The sequence below is a fragment of the Notamacropus eugenii genome, chromosome 1, assembly GCF_028372415.1.
Source record: "Notamacropus eugenii isolate mMacEug1 chromosome 1, mMacEug1.pri_v2, whole genome shotgun sequence".
NCBI lineage: Eukaryota > Metazoa > Chordata > Mammalia > Diprotodontia > Macropodidae > Notamacropus > Notamacropus eugenii.
The window spans coordinates 138,860,861-138,886,274 of record NC_092872.1 but is presented as its reverse complement, the minus strand read 5'-3'; the positions used below and the strand labels follow the sequence as shown (position 1 = coordinate 138,886,274).

At 40.0% G+C, this 25,414-nt stretch overlaps 1 protein-coding gene and 1 long non-coding RNA gene across 7 annotated transcripts in view; one reads left to right on the top strand and one right to left on the bottom strand.

Moving 5' to 3' along the window:
- LOC140507923 (uncharacterized) overlaps window positions 1–20,708 on the bottom strand; it is a 55,851-nt gene extending 35,143 nt beyond the window's left edge. The window contains exon 1 of the long non-coding RNA XR_011968286.1: window positions 20,525–20,708. This is a non-coding gene — a long non-coding RNA (uncharacterized lncRNA). The remainder of the gene's footprint in view (window positions 1–20,524) is intronic.
- Window positions 20,709–20,723: 15 nt separating this feature from the next.
- Window positions 20,724–25,414, top strand: part of POLR2M (RNA polymerase II subunit M) — a 28,281-nt gene continuing 23,590 nt past the window's right edge. Inside the window, exons 1-2 of one of the 6 annotated variants that reach the window (XM_072615738.1) lie at window positions 20,724–20,813; window positions 21,429–21,530. In XM_072615738.1, the coding sequence (XP_072471839.1) occupies window positions 21,430–21,530 (101 nt within the window). In that variant the 5' untranslated portion in view covers window positions 20,724–20,813; window position 21,429. Of the gene's footprint in view, window positions 20,814–21,013; window positions 21,531–21,621; window positions 22,609–22,642; window positions 23,564–25,414 lie in introns of those variants that run through there. The other 5 variants (XM_072615735.1, XM_072615734.1, XM_072615736.1 and 2 more) reach the window with 5 other exon arrangements.

Genomic DNA, 25,414 nt, shown 5'->3' with positions numbered 1-25,414 from the left:
TTCTCACTCTCTAAACTGCCAAATGATCTCCTAATCTATTCTGGGATGGACGACTGATGACTAAATAAAGCTAATCAATCTAAAACTCTGAAAAGAAAAGAGAAAAAAAAATTCTCCTCCTCTAGCTTTAATTTATTTGGCTGGAATTTTCTCACCATAGTCACTGTATTTTTTTTCCATGGGCAACTGCCCCTTTGATTAATCCCATTTCCCCTAGTCCTAGTTTTTCCAACCAGCTGAGCAAACAAAAAGTCAGGCAGCCATTTTCACATGCTTCCTTTCTCAAACCCTCAGGGATAGGCTCTCCGTTCACACTGTTCATAAAACAACTGTTTTAACACTCTCTGAAAAAGTAGTCTTTATGCTATTACTTGCAGTAAGAAGACTCTGATAGGATTAATTTTAAGAGGCCACAATATGTCATCTGAGAGCTGTAGCTCTGTTAAATGACTTTACTATTACTACTTGCTGATGAGGAGGGGGACAGAAGCTAAAAACTGGAGTCTCTCATACCAAACTATTTATATAAGGAATATAAGAGTTTACTTTTCCTTTAAAATGAATAACCTTTATTACCTAAAGCCCTTGAGCTATGTAGTAAAAAGTATGTTATTGGATAGTGAACCACTAGGAGGCGCTCTGTCCAGCTACCTGACCATTTTCAGTGATGGCAGCCCACTTGCCGGCCATAGTGGTTTAGTACTTCATTCAACATTGAGTGTGGTTACAGAGAGAGTCAATCTCTCTGGCTCTCAGAATATTGTTACTTCTGTTCCCCTAGCTTTTCCCCTTTAGTGCTTAGATAGATAGATAGACAGATAGACAGACAGATAGACAGATAGACAGACAGACAGACAGACAGACAGATAGATAGATAGGTAGGTAGGTAGATTGATCAATGGTATTTATTAATAGCTAACTGTATGTTAGGCATTGTGCTAAGCACAGGGGATATAATTATAGGCAAACAAGTCAATACCTGGCCCCAGGAACTGACATTTTAATGGAAGATGATAACAAATAAAGGGGACCTGGAAAGGGGACAGGGAAGGGAAAGGTTAACTGCATTGAGGTAAGGCAACTAGTGAGAAGAAGGGACAGATGTGAACAGAGGGAGAATGAGTTCATTTGTGATTGAGGGGAAGGGTATCTGAGGCCTTTCTGAAACAGCGGCCCTATTGTGGGAGTCACCAATCTGAAGAGCAGGGCCTTGAGGTTGATATTTCTTTAGGGAAAGAAAAGCATTCCAAAAAGTGAGTAGAATTACGAATGCGGTAAAGCATGGCTCGGTATCTTGTTGATCTAAGGAAGTGGAGACAGTAGAGAACTAGACACATTTTGGCTCAGGACTCCACCCATGAGGAAAACTCTATCCTTATTTCTTCTCTATTGTATTTCAATGAACCCTAATCATGTAAATGTAGTATAATTGATTTGAACACGTGTAGCTTAACTATATAGTCTTTAGTCCTGATCAAAAATTAAAAGAACTACAATCAAAACATATTAAACAAGTACTGCATGAGTTATGTACCCATAGCTTTTTCCAGATCTAAGCAACCAATCTATAGACAGGTACAACACAAACCCAGAATTTCCTGGTTATAGTTCAGATGCCTAGACTTAACCACTCCACTTTGACCCCTTGGAAGTTTTAGGAAGGTAGATTTTAGAGGCACTTCTTGACAAGTAGAGCTGTTCAACAGTGGAATGGGCTTCCTTCTTTGGTAGTGGAGGAAGATTTCTATCATCAGAAATCTTTTAGTAAAGGATGGTCACTTATTAGGGAGGTTGCAGAAGAGATACTGGCACATAGTAGGTTCTTAACAAATGTTTATTGAATTGAATTTATTGAATTTTCCAAGCTTTCTCTCCTCTCCTCTAGCCTCCTATATTATCCCTTGACCTTCCTCACCACAGGATTGACCTCATATTCTATTGAGAATATAGAGGTCATTCAGTGAGTGTTTTTTTGTTTTTTGTTTTTTTTTGCTATTTTATACTTCAACTTCTATTGATACCCCCCTATTTTTTTATTCCTTTGCTCTACTCTCTGAAGGAAGAGGATTGGATTCAAGCAGAATCTGGGCTACATGATCATTAAAGTTTCTCAATTCTAAGAACCTGTGGTTCTACAGAAACTTTCTCTGTGCTCCTCTTTCCTTTCTCTCTGTTTTCCTTTCTCTTCTTTCATTTTTATTTCCTTTCATTTTTCTTTTTCCCAAACTTTCTTCTTTTTATCACTTTCCCCATATTATTCATCCTCTCCTTTAGCTAGTCATAATGTAATTTTAAAATATATTTTGTACTAATAGAGAAACATTGTGGTGTAGCAGAAGCAACAATATCAAATAGTATTTGTTACACCTCAGCCACTTATTAACAGATGTTTTGGGTGAGTCCTTTAACCTTTATGAGCCTCTGTTATCTAATCTCTAAAACGAGAACGAGAATGGCAGCCCTAACTATTTTGAAGGATTGTTTTGAAGATCAAATGAGAGAATGTACGTTAGATAATGCATTGTGGAAATCTATAAAGCATACATAAATATATGCAAACACACAAACACATATGTATATAATACTTTACTGAAAAGTACTATTTATTTTTCTTATTTAAAAATTATTATTTATATACTAATGTTCTAAATTTCTCAAAAAATTAAAATATAATCCATTCTTTTTTTACAACTACAAAAAATAGGGATTACTTTTTACTTTTCTGTGGTTTTATTTTTTTTCTTCTGTGCTAGTAGTAGTTGGTAGAAAAATTGTTTCTATTTCTGCTTTAAAAGGCATTTTTTTTGAAACTTGCTTAAAACATTTTTAAAAGATAGTCTTACATGTAATATGAGCAGTTTTGTAAAAGTAAGACAATAGAACCTAGAGCATGGGAGAAAAGTTGATGGGGGGAGTGTGGGGGTATAGGGAAGAAGAGCCATAACTAGGGTGGAACAATTGGGGTTTTGGTCTAGCACACTAAAGTTTAGAGGGCACAAAAATTGAATATATGCCCTCCTTCAGCAGAAGCCTCTTCTTCTAATTTTTAAAGCTGTTTTTGATTGCTACTTCCAACTGCTCTAGGATGATAGTGACTTTTGGAATCTGTTGCCTTCCATCCTATTGCATTATCTTAGGCAGTTTTCTAAGTATATGATCACTTCTTGGTTTCTTTTTCTTCTACCCCTCCCCCCCAAGTGGGAGCATTCTCAAATTCTCTGTCTTTAGTTTTCTCTTTCTATACTCTTTCCCTTTACAATCTTACCTGCTCCTATGACTTTCATTCTCATCTCTAAGAAGATGACTCAAATCTCTACATGCTGCTCTAAGCCCTGAGTCTTAGATTTCTAACATATTATACATTTGATGCAGGATAAAGGGTACTACTCTGAGAGTCAAAACATTGGGATTTGACTCTTGCTACTTATTATCTGTGTGACTCTGGGCTAATTATTAACTTGTTTGGATATCAGTTTCTTTATTATAAAATTTGAGGATTGGATTCAATGTCATGTAAGATTCCTTCAAGCCATAAATTTATGATCCTATAATCTCCATATAGATGTAAGCTAGCACCTCAAACTCAACAAGTCAGAAACTTACTGTCCTTCTCTATAAATCTGCTCTGCTTTTCTTTCCATTTCTGCCAATGTCATCATTAACCCTCCTGCTCACCAAGCTTCAAATTGTTTTGAACTCTCCGCCACTCTCTCACTCCCCAAAACAATTGCCAGTCCTCTAAGATCCCTTATCCATCCTCTCTTCTCTACTCATGGTGTTGTCATCCTAGACTCCAGCTCATTTCCTTGCCCCTAGAGTCTCCCCTCTCTAACCTATCCTTCATAGTAATCTCAAATTAAGCTCCCAAATGTAAATTCCTGAGAAAGACACTCACTCCTTTGCTTAAAAATCCTCCCCATCGCCTACAGAATAAAGTACAAATTCCTTATACTGGCATTTAAAAACTTTAATAATCTGTCATCAACTTAGCTTTGCAGCACTATTTCATGTTGGTCCGTGTCATGAGCTCAACATTTTAGCCATACTGGCTTATTTGCTACTCTGATCTATTTCTGCTCTCTACTTTCTCCATGCACTTCTCATTTCCCATGCCTGGAATGTACTCTTTTCTATGTCTCCACTCTTAAAATTTTTCTTTTCCTTCAAGACTCTACTTGAAGGGTGCTGCTTCCTCCATGAGTCCTCTAATTCATTCAAGTGAATGTGATCTCTCCTTTATATTCTTTTATAGTATATTTTCTGGCTCTCTCCTTTGGTTTATCAAATTCTACCTTGTGTCACACTTAATTGTTTGAACCTCCCTCCCCCGTTAGAATATAGATTAATTAAGTTTAGAGACTGCATCCTTTTTGATCTTTGTATCCTTAGGAGTTATATCTGCATGAGTTCATATCCCCAGCTTATTACCTTACACTTAGTAGGTGCTTAATATATTCTTTTTGTGATCCTTCCTCTTATTTTAACTAGCAAATAGAAGAAAAGTTCCCCTTGACAAGTCTGAAAATGATTTGAAGATTTAAAAAGAAGCTTTTATTAAACTATCAAGGTAGAACTACTTAGGAATCCAGTATCTAAGGTGAATTCAGCTGGAGGAAGGTAGCAAGGAGATAAGAGACCCAAAGAATGATGCTGGGGAGACAATCACAAGCCACTATCACTGATAATTCTGGCTTTCTCCCATGGTACAAGTCCTTAGAGCTAGTGGTATAACATGGGTTATTCCTTCTTCATTAGGTGCATAAAAGTATACTGGTGCAGTGTTGGAGGAAGGTGGATCCTGAGAGAAGAGTGTGTTGAGGATTAGACCTCTGTGGGAATGATGAAGCAAGGCTCTTTGATGGAACAGGATCATAAGGGAGGTCATGCTTGTCAGGGTAGGGTTGGTAGAAGACCATAAGGAAGAACCATTATCTGTCCTTCACTCTATATTTGGGCACCAAGACAAAGCCTGTTGCCCTGTGCTAGTTACTCTTCCACATTAGGATAAAACATCATAAAGCAATTAAAATTGAAAAAGGAAAATTTATAGGGAATAAATTCCTGGATGATAGACAAAGATAAGTAGATTGCATTGGTGCCCCTTTCGGGGTTAGCTAGCTCCTCATCTTACAAGTGCATATTGGTCAAATCTATGATAGAATCCATTATGATCAAATATGCATGTAGTACTTTATAACTGACAAGAGCTTCCTAAGCATTTATATAACCTATTTCTATTGGCATTACCCACATATGAAACATAAAAAGATATTAATCCATATTGTGTATAAGTCAACAATCTGACCCATTTCAATGATAATATTGATGAAAATTGATAGCCTAGATAACTATCTTGGAAATTACATTCACAGTGAGGTTGTTTGAAGTAAAAACCAGGAGGGTGAACTCTGTAAAAGTGAGTTCTGATATTTAGGTAAGATGAATCTCTTTCTTTGCTCTCCTGTCATCACGTCTGTCTTGCCAAATCTCATTTTCTACCTTCCTAGCAGCATTGAAGAATAGTATGGCAGACGTCACACAATCATGATGACTGTCCATAAAAACATAATGTTAATTTCAACTAGACCCTCAATGAGGCAAGGCAATCCTCTTAACTCCCTCCTAGAATAATTATAACAACAGCAATAAACAATTAACATTTATATAGCACTTTAAGACTTGCAAAATGTTTTACATCTGTTACCTCACTTAATCTTTACATATATTCCCTCACTGACTCTTTACCTCACTTCCTGTGAGGGATTTTTCAACATTTAGCACAGTGCCTGGCACATTGTAGGTTCTTAACAAATGTTTATTGAATTGAATTTATTGAATTTTCCAAGCTTTCTCTCCTCTCCTATAACCTTCTATGTTATCTCTTGACCTTCCTCACCACAGGATTGACCTCATATTCTACTGAGAATGTAGAGGCCATTCAGTGAGTGTCTTTTTTTTTTGCTATTTTACACCTCAGTTTCTATTGATACCCCCCATTCTTTATTCCTTTGCTCTATTCTCTGACAAACAGGTGCTTTTTCTCACCAAGGCCAGCTTCCATACTTGTGCCCTTGATCTCATCCTCTCCTGTCTTCATGTGAAATCAAATAAGATAATATTTGTAAAATGCTTAACACAGTGTCTGACACATGGTAGGTGCTTAATAAATGCTCATTCACTGCCTTTTTCCCTTTCTTAATTGTCTCCCTTCTGTGTATATTATTTGATCTCTCCTTGTCTATTTGAACTTACCCTATTGCCTACAAACATGCCCAGGCCTCCCTCATCCTTTAAAAAAAAAGTTTCACTTAATCCTTCAAGATATTGTCCTTTTTCTCTTCTCTCCTTCACAGTCTACTCATAGAAACTCATTGCTTTAACTTCCTTTACTCTCATTCACTTCTCAGTCCCTTGTAATCTAGTTTTCATTCTCATCACTAAGCAGAAATGGATTTCCCCAAGATTACCAAAGATATTTCAACTGTCAAATCCAGTAGCTTCTTCTCAGTTCTTATCCTTCAGTTGTATTTGACACTGTTGGCCATCTTTCCCTCCTCCTAGATACTCTTTCCTCGGAGGATTTTTGTGACACTGCTCTCTCCAGGTCCCATTTTGATCCCTTCCTCAATCTTCTATGTCCTGCCAACTATGAGTGTGGTGGACCCCAGTACTGGACCCTCTTCCCTTCCCTTCCTTTCCCTTTCCCCTTCCCTTCCCTTCCCCCTTCCCCTCCCTTCCCAGCTCTTCACCTGGTATGGGTTTAATTATCATCTCCATATAGATAACTGTCACATCTCTATATATCCAGTCCAAGTCTCTGTCCTGAACTCCATTACCAATGGCATATGAAATAATTATAGCTGATATCCTATAGGGATCTTAAATTTGTCATGTGCAAAACAGAACTCATTATCTTCTCCTGCCAAGGCCCAAAGATTTCCCCTTTTTCTAATTTCTCTATTTATGTCAAGGGCATCACTAACCTTCTAGTCACACAAATTTGTAACCATGGATTCATTTTTGACCCTCCACTCTCCCCTCACCCCCCCTCCCATATCTTATCATTGGTTAAGTCTTGACAACTCTACCTCTCCAATTATAGAGACTTTCTAACTGTTCTCTGCCTTTCTTTGACGAGCTGGTTAGTTCTGCTGAATTGCTTTTTTCCTTCTTTGCAACAAGAGATGACTTATTGAGTAGGACATGGCAGAGGGATATTTTTTTCAAAGGAAGTAGATATTGAAAACATAATATAGAAACAAAAAGTTTTAAAATACAAGGTGTCTCAAAACTTTTAATGTCTTCAAAGCTTTAATAGCTTACAACTATGCTAAAATTTTTTGGACACTGTAGTTTGAAGAAGTGAATTGATATTTCACTTCATATAAAAAAAATGGAAACTTAGAGAAATTGAGTTACCTAAGGTCACATAATTACTAAATGGCAGGCCGGCAATGTAAACTTAGCTCTCCTGACTTTGATGTAGGGTTTCTTCCAGTATGGGACTCATATTCCACTCCCAGAATTTCCTAAGAATAGACCTATGGCAACCTCAGCTGAGCTAGAACCCAGCTCAACTTCCCTAAGAAAGTAGAGCAAAGGGGAAATTGTAGATAATGACTGAAAATGAATATAAGTAAGTGATAAAAAAAATATTTTCTTCCTTCCTCCCTCCCTCCTTCCTTTTTTTTTTTTAACAGGGGAAAGGGACTAGACAACAGGAAGGAACTGAGTGCTTGAAGGCTAGATTGTTACCAAGCAACCATAAAATAGAAGGCAGAGTCTCAATGAGAGGAGTGGGGAACCTGAAGCTTTGAACCCCCATGGGGCCCTCTAGGTCCTCAAGTGAGTCCTTTTGACTGAATCCAAATTTCACAGAACAAATCCTCTTAATAAAAGGATTTGTTCTGTAAAACTTGGACCTAGTCAGAAGGCCACACCCAAGGACCTAGATGGTCATGTGTAGCCTTGAGGCTGCAGGTTCCCCACTCCTGGACTAGGACCTACCTAACTTCTGTCCATATACTCTTTCTCAAACACAGTGAAGTTTATCATCTTTCTTTCATCTGGCAGCTCAATTCCACCCATGTTCTGACATCAGTAAGAATGCCTCAGGGACAGGAAACATGGAGCCCCTGAATTAGAAGATACTGACTCATTTCTCATTATTGATTCTCCTATACTTATTGCCCAATCCTTCTTCCCATGACTTCAGCATGACTACTGCTCTCCTATCCCTCTATTTTTTATTTACATATCAATGTTTGGACTATATCCATAGGCACCATGTCCTATTGCTAAGTCTTGGCATTAGCAGCTGAAATGGGGAAAGGGGAATAGAAAGGATAGACTCAAAAAACTACCAACCCCACCAAGCTCATGTGATAATTGTGCTTTGTAACCCTTAAAATAGTATCCAAATGTGAGTCATTGATTTAGTGTGATCTAGACCTTTGATAGCATCAATGTAGGGCACACCACATTAGAAAACGCATCTATCAATGTAGATTAGCACCTATTTGGCAACTTAACATCCTAAAGGACACTGAGATCACATGATTTACCCCAGGTTGTAATGTAAGCATATGTCAAATGCAAGACTTGAAACCAGGTCTTCTGGATTTTGTGGATAAGTCTTTGTCCACTGAGCAATATTGCCTGTTATAAGGTATCACCATCATCATTATAATTATTTGTAATGTCATTGTTGTATTGGCAACACCTAAGACAACCTTTTGTGATTTCCCAATTTTGCCTATGAATAAATGGAAGTTGTTCCCAGAAATTTTGTCCCCCAGTCACTTGAGCATGTACCTTTGTGGGAATGCTGTGGTATAGTGACACAAAGCAGACCAGCACAGCTCCACTTGATTTATGTATTTTTAAAAAAGGATTATTTCATCTTTAAGGAGCTCTGTTCTCAGAGGATTCTTAATCAAGGTAGCACCAGTTAAGTGGCTTCTATTTTTCTTGAAAATGAATACTAAATAAAACCATCCAGCTTAAGCTCCATCCAGTTCTGAAATTCATCATGACAGATGAGTGTTTTAGCTCAATTATTTTGATATGGAGCTTGATTTATTTAGTAGAGGTCAGCAGCCTGTGGTTTGTGAGCCCCAGATCTTTTCCAACATCTGCACAGCTCAGCTGGAAACAGGTGAAAGTAGCCACATCCATGGTTCCCACTCTGCTCTCTTTATTCCCCATGTTGTTCAGTTCCTCCAATTTACTCTCCTTCCCCAGATAGTTCCCCCGCTGTTAAAAATCTGTGTTCCAGTCCTCTGACTTTTATGTTCAAATGGGCTTTTAAAAATTAATTTGCCTGTTTTCATTTGAAACTGTATTTGTTTCTTGTCTAGATTCAATCTGTTCTAATGACAGTCTGCTTTCCTTCTAGGGCTAAGCTTCTCACTTTGGCAAGTACTCTGAAGAGTGGGGAGAGAGCTAGAAGCCATTTGTACAGAGATCCTGTCAGGAACTCAGAGTAGGAGCATACATTTTGAGGATTTAAGCTATGTCAAATGTTAGAGATCCCATAACATGAAAAAGGACTTGTTCTTTCTGTACAGATTTTGTTAACTCTCTCCCCTCTCTCTTCCTCCCCCTCGATCCCTCTCTTCTCTCTCTGTCTCTCTTTGTCTGTTTCTCACTCTCCTTTTCTTCCCCTCTCTCCCTCTTTCCTCTCCTATTCTCTCTCTCCGTCTGTCTCTCCTTCTCTCTCCCTCTCTCCTTCCCTTTCTCTTTTCTCTCTCCCTTCCTCTCTCTTTCTCTCTTTCACTCTCCTCTTTTCTCTCTGCTCTCTCTCCCTCCTTCTCCTTTTCTCTTCTCTTTCCCCTTTTTTCTCTCTTCCTCTCTCTTTATCCCTCCTTCTCTCCCTCTGCTTTTTCTCCCCCATTACCCTCATATATATTATATATATACACATATATCACCCTTATAGATTATATATAATTAAATAAGGCAGCATAGACTAGTGAATACTAGGTTGATCTTAGAGTCAGGAAGGCCTCAGTTGTACTACTACCTCTGTGGCACAGGCTAGTCACAGCCTTTGCCTTCAAGGTATCTATAAAATATAACATCTGGGGAAAGAGAACGAACAGTAATGAAACAATTAGATGACTGTTAATCCTGAACTCTGTGGCACTGACTCTATATAAATTTGCAAATTAGAGATAGAGAGGAACTGTCTGGTTCTTCATCTTTATAGAATATTTCAGGAATGAGTGAATAAAAGTCTTTCCTTTGGTCTACTCCTGGAAAAATGCTCACTATCAATCAGGTGTTGACAAGGTTTAAACAGAGACCAGATGACCTTAAGCCACAAAGTAGGAAAAAAGATGGGAAGTCCAAGCAAAGGCAGGACTTGAAGACAGAGGGAGCAGAAGGCTTTCTGGGATAGAGAGGAGAACAATAGAGACTTCTCATGACTTGGCATGAGAAGAGCTTTCTAGAATGACAGAATCTCAGAGTTGGAAGGGACTCCAGAGATCATCTGGTGCCAGGTTCTTAACCTGGTCTCCATAACTTTAACATAATTGGTTTCCTTTGTAATATCATGTATTTTACACATTTAGAAACATTTTTCTGAGATGGGGTCCATTAACTTCATCAAATTAGTAAAGAAATCCAGGACACACACAAAAGGGATTAAAAATATCCACATCTAGTACAATCTCCTGTGCTTGACTAAAAACCTCCTTGACATTATCCTGTGCTTGGATGCTTCAAGTGGGGAGGAAACTCTTTACCTGACAAGGCTGTTAATCCTATTTTGTTATAGCCCTAATTGTTAGGAAGTTTTTCCTTTTATCAAACCTAATTTTGCCTCTTTGGAAACTCAACCTGCTATTTTTGCTCTTTGGGACCAAAGGGAAAAAGTCTACTCCAGGCCTAGGGAACTAGCATCCTCAAAGTCGTGGCCCTCTAGGTACTCAAATGCAGCCCTTTGACGGAAGGACCACATTTGTGGACCTAGAGGGCCACATGTGGCCTCAGGCCATAGGTTCCCCAATCCTGGTCTGATTTTTGAAGGTAACTATCAATTTCTTCCAAGTCTTTTTCCCCCCAATGTAAGCATTCCTTGTTCGTTTAGCCAGTTAAGTGATAAAAATCTGAGGTCTTTTCCAATCTTGGTTACTCTCTTTTGAATATTCTCTAGGTTATTAATGTATTTTCTAAAATCTAGGTAATGGTTTCAACCATGGCCACAAGGACTCAGGTGGCATTTGAAAAGACACATTCCAAGTCTATAATTTCTACCTTTTGTAAAGTGGAGGAAAATGACTGTGACTGAATGATTATTCCTTTGTCTCCTATCTTCAAGTTGAGTCTTGGAGTTAGAATGACGTTTATCTGTTACATATCAGATATTTTCAATCTAGGGATATGATTATTTTTTAGGGAGTCCAGGATAAAGTCACTTTCTCTGGTCTTTCTAAAACATATTCTTGGCCAGCTTAGCTCCCTCCACCAAATGATTGTTACACAAAAGATGATCATTGATAGCAAGCAAATACATTTATCAAAGCAAACAGTAAAACAAAAATTGGAGAAGTTATACAAATTAGGGTAGACAAGAGAACAAATGGTATGGATTCTTTTATTCAGGAGTGAGGTTAAATTTTAGCTAAACCAAGGAGAGAATGGTATCACCAGGGAAATATACATTTAGCAGTCTCTGGGGGGTAAGCAGTAGGTATCAAAGGCCATGTTGGGGGACTGGTTTTCCCACATGCTCTGTGAGCTTCCACTGGCTATTCCAAAGTTTATGCCTGCTCTCTCACAGCTCTCTCCCTTTTCTACTTCTTTCTCCCAAATGTCTCCAGCAATTAAGAATCAGAGAGCTCTGCTTCAGCATACCTGCTTGGGTTGGATGAGATTTACTCAATCCCCAGAAATGAATGTGATATTTCACACGTGGTCTGAACGGGGCAGACTACAGGGAAACTCTTATCTCCTCCATTCTATGCTCTGTTCTCCCCTTAATCTAACTTTAATGTAAGTGCTTGAAGGTTTGCAACGTACTTTACTTATATTACCTAACAATCCTGTGAAGCAGTACTATTATTATCCCTCTTTTACAGATGAAGAAACTGATACTGAAACAGGTTATGGGACTTGTCCAGTGTCACAAAGCTATTAAGTGGCTGTTTGAACTTTGGTCTTCCAGACTCCATGTCTAGTACGCCATTCACTATACTACCTAAATATAGGATGAGCTCACAGTGTTGGTTCCACCATTTTTCAGTTGTGTCTGATTCTTTGTGATGCCATTTGGAGTTTTCTAGGCAAAGATACTGGAGTGATTTACCATTTTCTTCTCCAGCTCGTTTTACAAATGAGGAAACTGAGGCAAAAAGAGTTAAGTGATTTGCCCAAGTTCACATTGTTAGTAAGTGTCTAGGTCAGACTTGAATTCAGGAAGATGAGTCTTCCTAACTCTAGGTCCAGTGCTCTATCCACTGTGTCATCTTTTCCTTTGATGTTTTCTCTTCTATTTTTCACTATCATAGCACAAAGTTGTCTTGTATTGAGCTAGCGATGTATTAAAATTCCCATAACGCTTTCACTTGAAGTTATTATCTGGTCATAGAATAATAGACTTGGAGCTGGAAGGTTCTTAAGGGCTTTCTATTCTAACTCTTTCACTTGCAACTGAGGGAACTGAAGCCTGTGGAGGTCAAGTGACTTACTGTCTTCCCCATCTTGTGGTCATAAAGTTGATGTTTTTAATGCAAGTATAGGACTTTCTGTTTATTTGTTCTATCTCCTGCGCCCCTCGTTCAGTTCTGCATCTAACTCTTGGGACTTCTCACCCATATTTCAGTTGCCTTCTCACCCTCTTCTGCAGATTTTTAGTCCTGGAAGATCCTTCTGCACCTGCAGCACTCTGCTGTCATTGTCTTGGAATCTCCATTTTGAGGAAGTTTCCAATGCTCCTCACTCCTTCACTCCTCTCCTCTCTCCACTCCTGACTCTCTAATTTTCTCTTCCATAGCCCTTCACCTTCCTCCCTCCCACTGCCCTTTTCATATTTTTTTTGATATATTGTCTTTTCCCATTAGAATATAAGCTTGTTGAAGGCAGGGGATGCCTTTCTTTTTGTTTGCATTTGTATTTGCATCCCTAGTGCTTAGCATAGTGCCTGACCCATAGTAATAATTTAATAAATGCTTGTTGATTTATTCCTAAAGATTTTTTAAAAATTATTTTATTATAAACATAATAGTATAAACTTAATAAAAGTATTTTTATCTTAAACTAATTATAAATATGATATTATCAACTTAATATGAATAGTTAAATATACAATACAAAAGAGGAAGAAAATCTTACACAAAGCACTTGCTTAATGAAGAGTAACGAATGAATTGATGGACAAACACTTGGCTACTGGATTTGTTTGCTTCTGTTCTGCTTATCAACAACCAATAAAAAAATATGCTTGCTCTGCATCTCAAGAGCACCTTGAAGTTCTGCTGTCTTTGGCTTTGTTTTATTTTATCTTTTTATGGTTGTAGTCAGGATATTATACAGCCTAGTTTCTGCTGACCTTGCTTTCTATAAATTTGTATAGGAATTTCCATATTTGCCTTTTTCTTCATACTTATAATTTTCTGGCACAAAATATTTCATTATACCAGTGTACTATAATTTATTTAGCCATGTTTACACATAAAGTACCATAGAGTATTTCTCCATTTTGTCCAGAGTAGGTCTCTTGCTCCAAGGGGAGGAGAGAAAAGAATTTGACAGCTAAAGAGAATACGATGACTCTGTGAGTGTAGCCTCTGACACCAAAACATGATATAAAATGTTATAAAGAAAAACAACTTTGAAAGGTTTTAGAATTCCGATCAATGCAGTGACAAACCACCATACTAGAGGACCTCTGGCCAAAGAGGTGATGAAGTTAAAATGCAAAGTGCAACCTGTATTTTTGGACCTTGCCAATGTGGAAATTTATTTTGCTTCTTGACTATGCAGATTTGCTGTGAGAGTTTTCTTTTTCATTTTCATTATTCATTTAAGAGTGTGGAAACTTGGAGGGAATAAACTGGAAAAATAATAAAATTAAACTAAAAAAAGAAATCTGGGCTGAGGAAGTAGAGAATTCAGCCACATTATTAACTGAATTTTCCCTATAGCCAAAAGTTCTAGTGAATTGAGATTTCAGAATCTGACCAGGAGTGGCTCTGAGATTCCACACTTTTAAACTAGACCTTTGTTAATGTTGACTCTACTTTTTATGGGAATGACTGTCATAGAATCATAGAATTGTAGAGTTGGAAGAGACCTCACTGGCCCTATAATCGAACTTGGAGCTAAGACAAAGGGTAAAAGTACTTAACAATGATTTTCACTTGTTAATGTAATTAAATCCCTCTGACGCCATTTCCCTTGAAAGGAAATGATGAATGAAGCAATAACTGTTTGCTCCAGAGAGAATACTGAGAAAAGTTTTTGATACAGCAAGAATGTAAATCTCAGTACAATTGCAGTTTAAAACTTTCCAAACTGGTCTAAGGAAGCTTTAGCTTCATAAGCTAGTATAATGATATATAGAAAATGCTTTGTCAGCCTTGAATTGCTGTAGCAGTATTACATATTATTGTCATTGATTAATCTGTTTTTCTTTCTCTGACTGCATTGGAAACTTTAGAAAGACTTATATGTTTGATAGGTACATGTTGGGATTGGAAGCTCAATTCCGTGTGGACGGTCTCGGGCGGGTAAAAGTGGGACTTCTAAATCTTAGAGTCTTACGAGGCCCTCCATGAACAGCGGGGGTTCGAGAAGGTCAGACTGAGCTAACTCGGCTAGCTCGGGTATTTCCGCCTCTCCCCGGGAGATACGTGATGGGTGGAGTCTCCCTGCCCTCGAGATTGTCCCGGATTGGAGCACACCTAGTTACCTAACAGCACGGTATTGAGATGCAAACTGTGCGGCTGAAGGTTAAGTAGGATTGAGGAAGCCTGAAAGCTCTCTCTTAGCACGTAAGGAGCCAAGAGGACAGTAGGCTCCGCTTTCTTCTTTCCTCTCTCCCCTCCCCCTCTCTCCCCGCTTGTACTTCTACTTCCAATCCCTTAAGATCTTAGCCTCCTTAGGAAATCTCCCCCTCTTCCTCCTAAGGAAGACCCCCCTGCACTTGTAACTAGACCCTGTAATAAAGCTCAACCCTTGTTCGACTCTGGAACGTCCTTTCTCTCATATGTGCATCCGGTTTTGGCCAACCGAAGACCTCGGAGGTGAGGTAAGAAAGACTCGGGTAGCCCAACACAGGCCTCTAGGCCTGGCAGGTACAGAGGATGGTTGTCCTACTGTCTGCTTCCTACATGCCATACTGAAAATTGCCAACTAGTTGGATATGTGTTAATAGGAATACAAATAAAGTTTCATAATATTTATGCAGATAGTTTGATAACATGAAAATACTCAAATAAAACATTGACCTCATTGGTGGAAATGTTCCATTCAGCAATGCAGATCACAACTCATTCATATCTACCCATCCTGTGTGACTCTTGTCTATACCCTACCATAAGTTGAACATCAGACTTCCAAGATTACATCCTCTTTGATTTCTCTTGACATTACAAGTACATGTTAGTAGAGCATGCAGGCTATACAATGGTCATCGGTCTCTCTTGCCACGTTACTATCTCATATTTTTTTATCATACATTTCTTACACTAATGGCATCTTTTACTGCAGTTTTTCATAGGTCCTTGTTTGTTCTTTACTACAAGCTGATTATATCAACATATGCCTCTTGCTTGATATTAATGTTTGGAGAATCACTGAACAAAGTTACCTCTATTATAGCTTTTGAGGAATCTTTCATGATTTTGTTGCATAGGAGACATCTTGTTGGAAGAGAACCATTAAGGTGACTCTACTGAATCAAAAGCTACACACATACACACACGCAATCACAATAATCACAGTGGAATCTTGTATTCTCTACATCTTTTAGTTAATTGTGTGATGGTTAAGATGTGGTCCACTGTGGAATATTGCTTATAAAAACCTGTTTCCTACTGATACCCTCCACTGCAGATGCCTTGATGTGTGTGTAAGTTTTTGTCATAAAAATTATACAGATTGGAAAATGGAGAAAAAAACGATTTTATACTTGTTCTCTATATTACCATTTTGGGGGGCTTTTTATAAGTTATGATTTTTCTCTCTATGTCTTTTGTATGTTTTGCTCCTTTGGATATCTTGTGAATAAATTCTTCAAAGCCCTCAGAAGTGTGTTGACTTCAGCACAGATTGCCTCTCTATATATGATTTTATACAGATAATTTTCTTTTTGCTCTCTTTATGGTATATGTACCTCTGTAAGCATTTCAGAGTTTAAGTGTGATAGCTCCATTTTTCTCAGTAGTGAAAAGTGCTTCTTATAAAATTCTTTGCAGATCTTTTCATCTTTTATTTAGCTCTGTGTTGCAATAGAGTTGCAGCCCCTGAATCTACCAGCTATAGATGTTTAGGCAGTGGGATACTTGAGAAGGGCTATGCAAAGGCTTCTAGGACTGTTTTGAGGAGATTTGTGGGATAAAGTGTCTAGAAGAGAAGAAGGTCAAAAGTTACAGTCTTCAGTTCTTCCTGTTCAGTAGCCAATAAATGCTTCATCATCTCAAAGGGTACAAAAGTGCTGAATCAAGTATGGCAGCAGGGAGCAGTCAGGGAGTTTTATCATTTTCCAAGTTCAAAGCCCACTCAGAGTTGTCATACCCAAGGGGTTGGCCAGAAGCAAGAAGGTCAGCTTTGTGAATGCCGTTACACTTGTAACAACTTGAATCCCTGATACAAGTCATTATTTGTGAAGCATGCAATGTGTTCAAATTCCCCAAGAGGCCATATTTTAATCATCCAGACATTGATTGTAACCTTTTCATGCAGAATCCAATACAATCCTCCTACATTTTGTCGTTTTCAGTAAAAACAATTCCATGCATTATAGTGAAAATATCTTGATGTAAGCTTGCTATCAATAGATTTTTAAAAGTCAGAAATCTCCAACCTCAGTTTCAATAACATAGCATACATATGTAATTGAATAAATAGACTGTATCTGTTGCACTGTTCACTTAAAATGAAAACTAAGAACATTTTAGTTTCAGTTTAATGAACACAAAGATCTTCAGCCATATGGCCAATTCACCTTTCTATCAAATTATTTGTGGGTTTATATCAATAGATGTTAAGTAGCATTACTGTTTTTCCTATTGAACGAGACTTTTTTATACTTAGCAACTCTGAAATCCTTCCGATGTTGCAGACATGCTTTTGGGATTTTTTTGTTTTGTTATTTATTAAAAGCATATAATTTTCTCTGGAAAATTCTGTTTTCCAGAATGAACTATGAACTCTTCATATATACTTTGGATATTCCACTTCAGTTTATTAGACTTTGTGCTCTCAGTTGCTAAAGCATCATGCAAAGTAAACATAGCTATCTTTCTTCATTAATAATAGTTCTTGTGAATTCCAACGATAAATAAAATAGATCATATTTTCTCAATTTCGACTTTGTGTTTCTATATTTCTATCACTGACGCTATCTCTACTGCCATTGTTTGTACCAGTTTCAGCTGCTCTAGTACACTTTTTTCTTCAAACTGGTTATGATTATCTACCATGATAAGATATTATTTTACTTTTTAAAATGACTATAAAAATTTAAGACAACTGTACTGAGATACAACTGCTGAAAATTTCAGTTATCAGTGATTGTTTTAATTGCTTTTTTACAAAATATTTTTGAAACAAATTAATGTCTTTACCAAAATTAATAACATCTAGAAACATAACAGTTAAGATGCATATCAGTAATATCATTCTTGGGATATACATAATTACCATTTTTCCTCTACCTTTTGGTTGTTTCTTACTGACCTTGGTGTCTGAACTGAACTCCCACATTCAGAACCGCTTTTTATCCTCATGCTAAGTTGGCTAGGGATGAAGTATATCCACAATATATTTTGCACATGAAGAAAAGACTTACCTCTTGGTCTCTGAGTTCCTAGAAACCCAGAGCCTTAATCCAAACATTTCTATTTATTTATAGGGCACTACCCTCCTCTCTGTCACTATGCGTGTAAAACTCAGTCATCTTCGATGATTCCCTTTAACTATTCTCCCATTTTAACCAGTTGCATTCCTTTCCATAATACCTCTCAAATCTCTTCCTTTCTCTCCATGTAACTATCAATCTAGTTCAAGAGCTCTTGGTGGATAATTACAATGGCCCACTGAATTGGCTTCCTTGCTTTTAATTGGTCCCCCTCTAAACTATCTTCCATACAGTTGCCAAAATAATTTTCCTAAGTGAAAAGTCTGGCCATCTCTGTTCTTAACTAATACTCTAATATTCCCCAAAGATATATTGTAAACTTCTTAGCCTGGCATTTAAATTTGGCTTCAGTTCATCTTTTTAGTCCTTTTCTCCCCCAACCTTATCTCTCCCCTTAACATTCCAGCCAACCTAGATTATTAGGTTCCCCTTACCTGTCATTCTATCTTATATTTCTTCATGCATTTGGATTAGCCTGTGGCTGGAAAGCCCTCCTTTCTTACCTATTCCTCCTGGTATCCTTGCACTTCTGTAAGGCTCAGTTTAGGTATTATCTTTTTCATTAAGTTTTCCCTGGTCCTTCATAGTTAAGGTTGTTTCTTTCCACAGAATACTTATTTAATTGTTTGTGCATTTATAGTACCCCCATCCCCTCCCTCAAGTGTATAGCTAAGATCAGATAAATTTTTTTCAGAATTTGTATTCCTAGCACAGTCAGTGCCTTGCATGTAGTAGACAATCTACATTCATTAAATGGAATTTCATTCGTTGTTTATGTGCTGTCCATTGTCAGAATGGGATGATATCAGAGGTGGGATTACAATCCCACATCTAACTTGACTGCTATTCTAGTGTTGTTTCCATTATATGGATAGATAGCCTCTACTCTGTATAAGTATTCATCTAATGTTAAGAAATCCAGAGGAAGGCCCCAAAATGATGGGCATGTACTTCTTGGTTTTGCTCACTTCACTCAGCATCAGTTCATATAAGTCTATCCAGGTAGTTCTGAAGCCTGCCTGTTTGTCACTTCTTATAGCACAAGAGTATTCCATTACATTCATATACCACAACTTGCTTAGCCATTCCCCAACTGATGGGCATTCCCTCAATTTCCAGTTCTTGGCCACCACAAAAAGAGCTGCTACAAATATTTTTGTACATGTGGGTCTTTTCCCATTTTTATGATTCCCTTTGGGATATAGCCCTAGAAGTGGGTCAAAGGGAATGCACATTTTCATAGCCTTATGGGTATAGTTCCAAATTGCTTTCCAGAATGGTTGGATCAGCTCACAGTTCCACCAACAATGAATTAGTGTTCCAACTCTCCCACATCTTCTCCAACAAGTGTCATTTTCCTGTTTTGTCATGCTAGCCAATCTGATAGGTGTGATGTGGTATGAAGGGAATATTACTGATCTATACAAATGGTTTTCACAGCCTCACTGGGCTTGAAATCAGGAGATTTGATTCAGTTGTCAAATTGATTTTTGTAGAGTTCTGATTATGCTTTCCCCCTCCCCAGTCAATCATCTCCAGGTGTTCCTTTTCACCTCCAGGATCAAATATCATCAAATAAAATGAGGCAACAAGGTGGCAGCTGTGGATAGAAAGCTGGACCTGGGGTCAGGAAGACCTGTGGATTCACACACTACCTCAGATACTTCCTAGCTGTGGACAAGTCACTTAGTCTCGGTTTCCCCAACTTAAAATGAGAATAATAACGTTTACTTGGCAAGACTGTGGTGAGGATTAAATAATACTTGTAAAACACCTTTAGTGTGGTATCTGGCATGGAATAGGTGCTATATAAATGCTTATTTCCTCTCCTCTTTTCCCATAGAAAACGCCCTGTTTGATGGGCAAAGTCCTCCACAATGGCTTATCGTTTCAATCTTCTTACACCTTACTCCCTGCTGTGTACTCTGTACACCTAGCTTCATTGCTATTTCCTAGTTCCAGGCATTTTCACTAGCTGTCCCCAACGCCTGGAATGCTGTCCCTCCTCATCTCTGTCTTCTGGCTTCCTTCAAGTCCCAGTTAAAACTGCACCTTCTACAGGAAGCTTTGCTTCAACTCCCTAAACACCGGGGCCTTTCCTCTTTGGATTATTTCCTATTTATCTTGTATATACCCATTTGCATATTTCCTTCCCCATCAGGTTGCGAGCTCCTAGAAAGCAGGGACTTCCTTCATCCCCTCCCCCACCCCCATAGCAGATGCTTAATAAATTAACTGGGTTTCCTCACCTACTAGATGTGTCACTTACCCTACCTTTCCCTTAGGTTCCTTAATGCAGAGTGGCAACGTTGAGAGGCGGCCTCTCGAAGCGTCGTTCAAGGCCGGCGCTTCAAAGTTCACTAAGGTCTATCTAAATGAGACTGGCCTGGTGATTTCATGGCGCAGAGAACGCCCGGGGGAAGAGATTCCTTTTACCCGCGCAGGCGAGGGGTGCTCTCCGAGAGGCCCACTCTGAGACCTGCCATCTCCACGAGACTCGTCCAAGGTGCTTCGGGACCGGCTCCCCCGCGGGGCCTGAGGCCTGTTACACCCCTCCCGCCTCAGTCACCCTGGGACCAAGCCACGCGGAGAGCAGCGCGGGTAATGCACCTGTCACAATGGGAGGGAGATGACGAGCACGGAGGACATATACCATGGAGCATTTCTAGGGCCAGCATTTGGCGCCACATGTTTACTCCAGGGTAGCAGAGGCCTCCTCTACCAGGTAAGAGTACTTCTGTAGGTCCTCCGAGATGCAAAAGGATACGGACGCGAGGTGCCCTGGGGGGGCGGGGGAGGGGGGAAGAAACGACACCGGGTTTGCAGTTTGGGGACTGAGTCGATTCCTTGCCGGGACGTGACTTTGGGCCGGTCGTGCTCACTCTCCCTCTCTGGGGCACGTGGTTTTGTTTCATCTGTAAAAAGGCGGTTGCACAAGAGGACGTCTAAGGCCCCTCCCGGCTCTAAATGCAATCCGGCCATCCTAAATCCTGTCCGCCCCAACCTGCGACCTTAATTCCCAAGCCACCATCTCAAAGCGCTCCCAGAGGCCGCAGGTTTCCAGCGCTCGGGTGATCCCCATTGCGCCTGCGCACTCTTCCCCTTCCCCGCCCTTTCCCTTGTCCCGCCGGAGGAGTCGTGGGCTGTTCGGCTCTGTCCGTGTCCCGGCCCCCAGTACAAATAAAGTTTCCAGGTGTTGAATCCTATGACTAGTTCCGGTAAGATGGCGTCCCCCAGTGAACGGGGCGAGTGGTCGCCCTCGGACCAGTAGCTTCGGCGGGCTCGGGTTGCCGAGCGGGGAGCCTGCGGCTGTCCGCCTGGCTGAGGTTGTCTCCGGCAGGATGTCGTCGGCGCCGCCCGGGAGCACCGAGGAGCTCCGGAAGAAGACCCTGGGGGAGCTTCGGGAGATGTTGGGGCGCCAGCAGAAGCTGCTGAGGAACGAGTGAGTGCTGGGCCGCGAGAGCGGGGGAGACCGGAGGGCGGGGCCGGGAGAGCGGGGGCGGGGCCGCCTTCTGCGGACCCTTCCGGAAGTCGGGTCACCCTCCATCGCCCTCCCACGGGCAGCGACGGGGCGCGGTGGCAGGAGTTCAAAGGGGGTCCCAGAGGCTTTCTAGCTGGGTGACCCAGGGCCAGTCACTTAACCGCTCTGCCTCAGTTTCCTCCCCGCTCGGAGGATCCAGTGAGACGATATTTAAAGTCGTTATGACTCCGCCAGACTAAAGCAGGTGTTAGCCAGAAACCCTGGAGGCTCGTGACCTGCCTGCGGGGTGGGGATGGGGAGGGGGGGACCCGCCACACCGGAAGGCCTAACGCCAGTGTGGGTCGGACAGTTAACGTTCCGGAAGCGCTCCGCACGCGCTCTCCAAACGAGCTGCTCGCTGTCAGGAGCTCCTGACGTCGTTCCTCGGGCCGGGAGGCCCAGTTTAGGCCGGTGCGGTCCAGTGCTTTTGTCTGACAGTGAGAGCGGACCGAAGCCAGGACTGGGGAGGTTTGGCCGTGGTCTAACGTTTGCACTGACAGAAGTGAAAGTTCTCCTCCAAGAGCTCTTGTTCTATAGAAGTATTTGGGAAAAACACGGGAAATGAAGGGGCCCAGTTAAGGGAGTAGGGTAAGGAGCCGAGTCGTGTAGGCGGCCAGGGGTCCCTGGAGGGGGTGCTGTATAAAGGCGTGGAAGTAGGAGGCAGGAAAATGTGCTGGAAGGGCTTCCGGTGTGGCTGGACCGATAACTAGTGTTCAGTAAAGCTGGGAAAGCAGTAGAGCCGGGTTGTAAAGAGCTTCGGAAGGGCAGCAAGTTTGTCTTGGACCCTGGAGGAGATGGGTGTACGTGTGACCTTTAAAAGACGTGTAGAATTTAGATAGGCAGAATGGAAAGAAGGAGGATGTTCCTTTTACCTTCAAACTCTGGCTAGAGAGCCAGACCGGGGAAGGAAGACCTGGCTGGCTGCTTCTGAGACTTTTACCAGCTCTGTGACCCCAGGGAAGTTACCTTATCTCTGTGTCGTGCTCCAGGACCTGATGCAGTAAGCACAACGTCACTGTAGATAGCTGGGGGACCTCGTCATCTCTAGGGAAGGCTTCTTTGATTAGGACTGTTTGCTGGCCCTCCTTGGTAACAGGAGTGAATTTCTCTTACGAACCTGTCTTGTTTTATGCCTAGAGTCAAAAAATGATTTTGGCCTACATGGAAGGAGAGCCAACAATGATACACATTAAGTAGGATCTTGTATTCTCTATTTTGACCTTTAACTCACTTATGTGACTTTGGATGTGCAGATGTATTCTACTATAGAATATATGTGTGTGTGTATATACGTACTATATATGTGTCTGCGTATATATATATATACACATGAGAGAGAGAGTTTGTGGAATCCTACTTTTTCTCTTCTCATATCTTCATTAAAGCATAGTGTGTAAGGCATAGGTAAGGCAAGGATGCCTATGTCTTTCTCTCTCTTTCTCTCTTTAGCTTTTACAGAAGAATATTGACGAGGAAGATGAAATAAGAATAGAAATTACAGATGTTTTTCCCCAGGCCCTGGAAACATTTTCTCTTATCAATTTGGTCCCTGGGGAAAGGGGGCTCAAAATTAATGTAGTATCTTACAAAGCATTTGCTCCACTACATTCACTTCCAGATTAGGCACAGCTAATAGAGTTGCTCCCCTTAGATGCTCAGTAGTAGTCTGGGATGGTGGACTGGGCCTGACTGACCACAAATTCTGACAGGATTCTGAGTCCAGGACCTCTGATAGCTTACCATTCTGACCTTTTCTAAGTCCTAGCTGTTTCGGGTACTCTTTCATTTAAATGTAAGAAGTAACAGAGAGAGAAAGTAGGTCTTCTGAACTCAAATGCAGCCATATAGGAAAGAGGGGGAGGTTCAAATTGGCTGTCTAATGCCTTTTGAATGAAGGAAAGTCTGCACTCTTCCTCCTGTAAAAAAAAAAAAAAAGTCATATTCATCAGAAACAGGTGGGTTCATTTTGAACACGTTGTCTTTGTATCCAATCCAGAACAGTTCTGTAGAGTGACTGAGTGAACATTGTTCTTTTACTGCCACAGTGCCATACAGGAAAGAGTCACTGTGACACTAATGCAGTTCTGCATGTAAAAATAAAAATCATGGTAGCTTTCAAATATAGAGTTATTTATATTCAGCCAAGAAGGAACATTTCCAAAGCTTACCAAAAATTACTTCTTGCTTAATAGTTAATAAGTGCCTTTTTTGGTGTTCAAGATGGCGTTCCTCCAACACAAGACAGGGAAGTAAAGAAAAGGACAAAAAGATAAACTTACTTTGAGGAAAACTGATCTGTTTTTATTTAGTTTACTTTTGTTTTACTTTTTACTGGTTTAGTTAACTTTACCTAGACTATGTGGAGATTTCCCCATGGGCTTTTAGGACCTGGGGATGAATTGGAAGTCATTTACTTACCTTCAGGTGAGAATCCAAACTTGATCCTTGTGGTCTGACTCTGGGACCCAGCATGGCTAAGGCATTTTGCCTTACACTCTTCTGCTAGTTCTGCCCTCTTCCTCCTCCCCACTCCCTCCCTCCCTAGCCCCCTACCCTCCATTCCCATTCATAAAAAGTTTAATCATTGAGTAATTTAAAAGAAAAAGAAAAGCAAATTTCTCAACTCAGAAGGAAAATTTAGTCCCAGTGGGAATTATAGAACTTATGAGACTCTTCCCATAGAGACTAAGGACCTGGGATTACTTACCTTTTAGGTAATTACTTACCCTTTAGGTAAGTTATCAAACCATCCTTCATAAAAACCCTTAGATGATTGCCTCAGTACATAAGACCATCCAACTGGGTTCTGGACAAAAATTTCGTGATGTCTCTGTATACATAGGACACACCAAATTTCTCCAGATCCTGTTTAAGAAAGTGTTTACACTTCCAAGCATAAGTGAAAACCACAATTGCTTCTAAATACAGAATAATTTAGTTTCAACAAACAAGAAATTAACATTTCCAAGGTATCATAAGTGATCCCATCCAGGCAAATTTTCTCTGTGTTCCTATATTAAAAGTAATCCAGTTCCCTCAGTGAATCTGTGCCACTGCAATCCTAGTAGAATTCCAAATTCACCCAATAATAGGACAGGTAGTTTCAGAGACTTAAATAAAGAATTATGTAACTCCCAAACATGGATGAAATTCGCAAGAAAAGGGATTAAGCACTTAAGGGGCTGATTAGTTGGATTTTCTAGACCAGCTGGTAAACCTTGCACTGTGGTGCTGGGGTCCTTAAGATTCTCACAATAAGGCAAGCATTCTGCACACTTAAAAGGCCAGAGGAAAAAATAAAAATATTAGTGAATTACCAGCATTTTAATGACACACAGCCCATCGTTTTCATGTTAGCCTTGATATCAGTGCTTGTATAGGATTAAATAATAAATCAGTACTTCAGTTTATTCAACAAATGCAGAAAGCTCAAGACAAACTTTTCTGGTTTGTAAAGGAAATCAACACCAGAAAAAAATTGTTGTAAAATTACCACCAAAACCAGAAAAAGTTATGGAAATTTTCTTTCTGGTAAATCTGCCCCAAACTAAGGCGTGCAATGATGAAAATTCTAAATGGAGAATATCTCCAGGGAGACCCTGCATATGTGATGAGTCACATTTTATTCTGGGTAGGACCCTCAATATAGTCTTAATATGTTCTGTAGATCCTAATACTAACTCACATCTCCAGAGCCAGGTTTTGCAGGGCATAGAACCTCTCAGAATTGGCTTGGGCTTCCCCTTCTAGTTTGTTCTCCTCTATATTAACCGCCAGTGAATAGCAACCCATTACCATTTAACCAT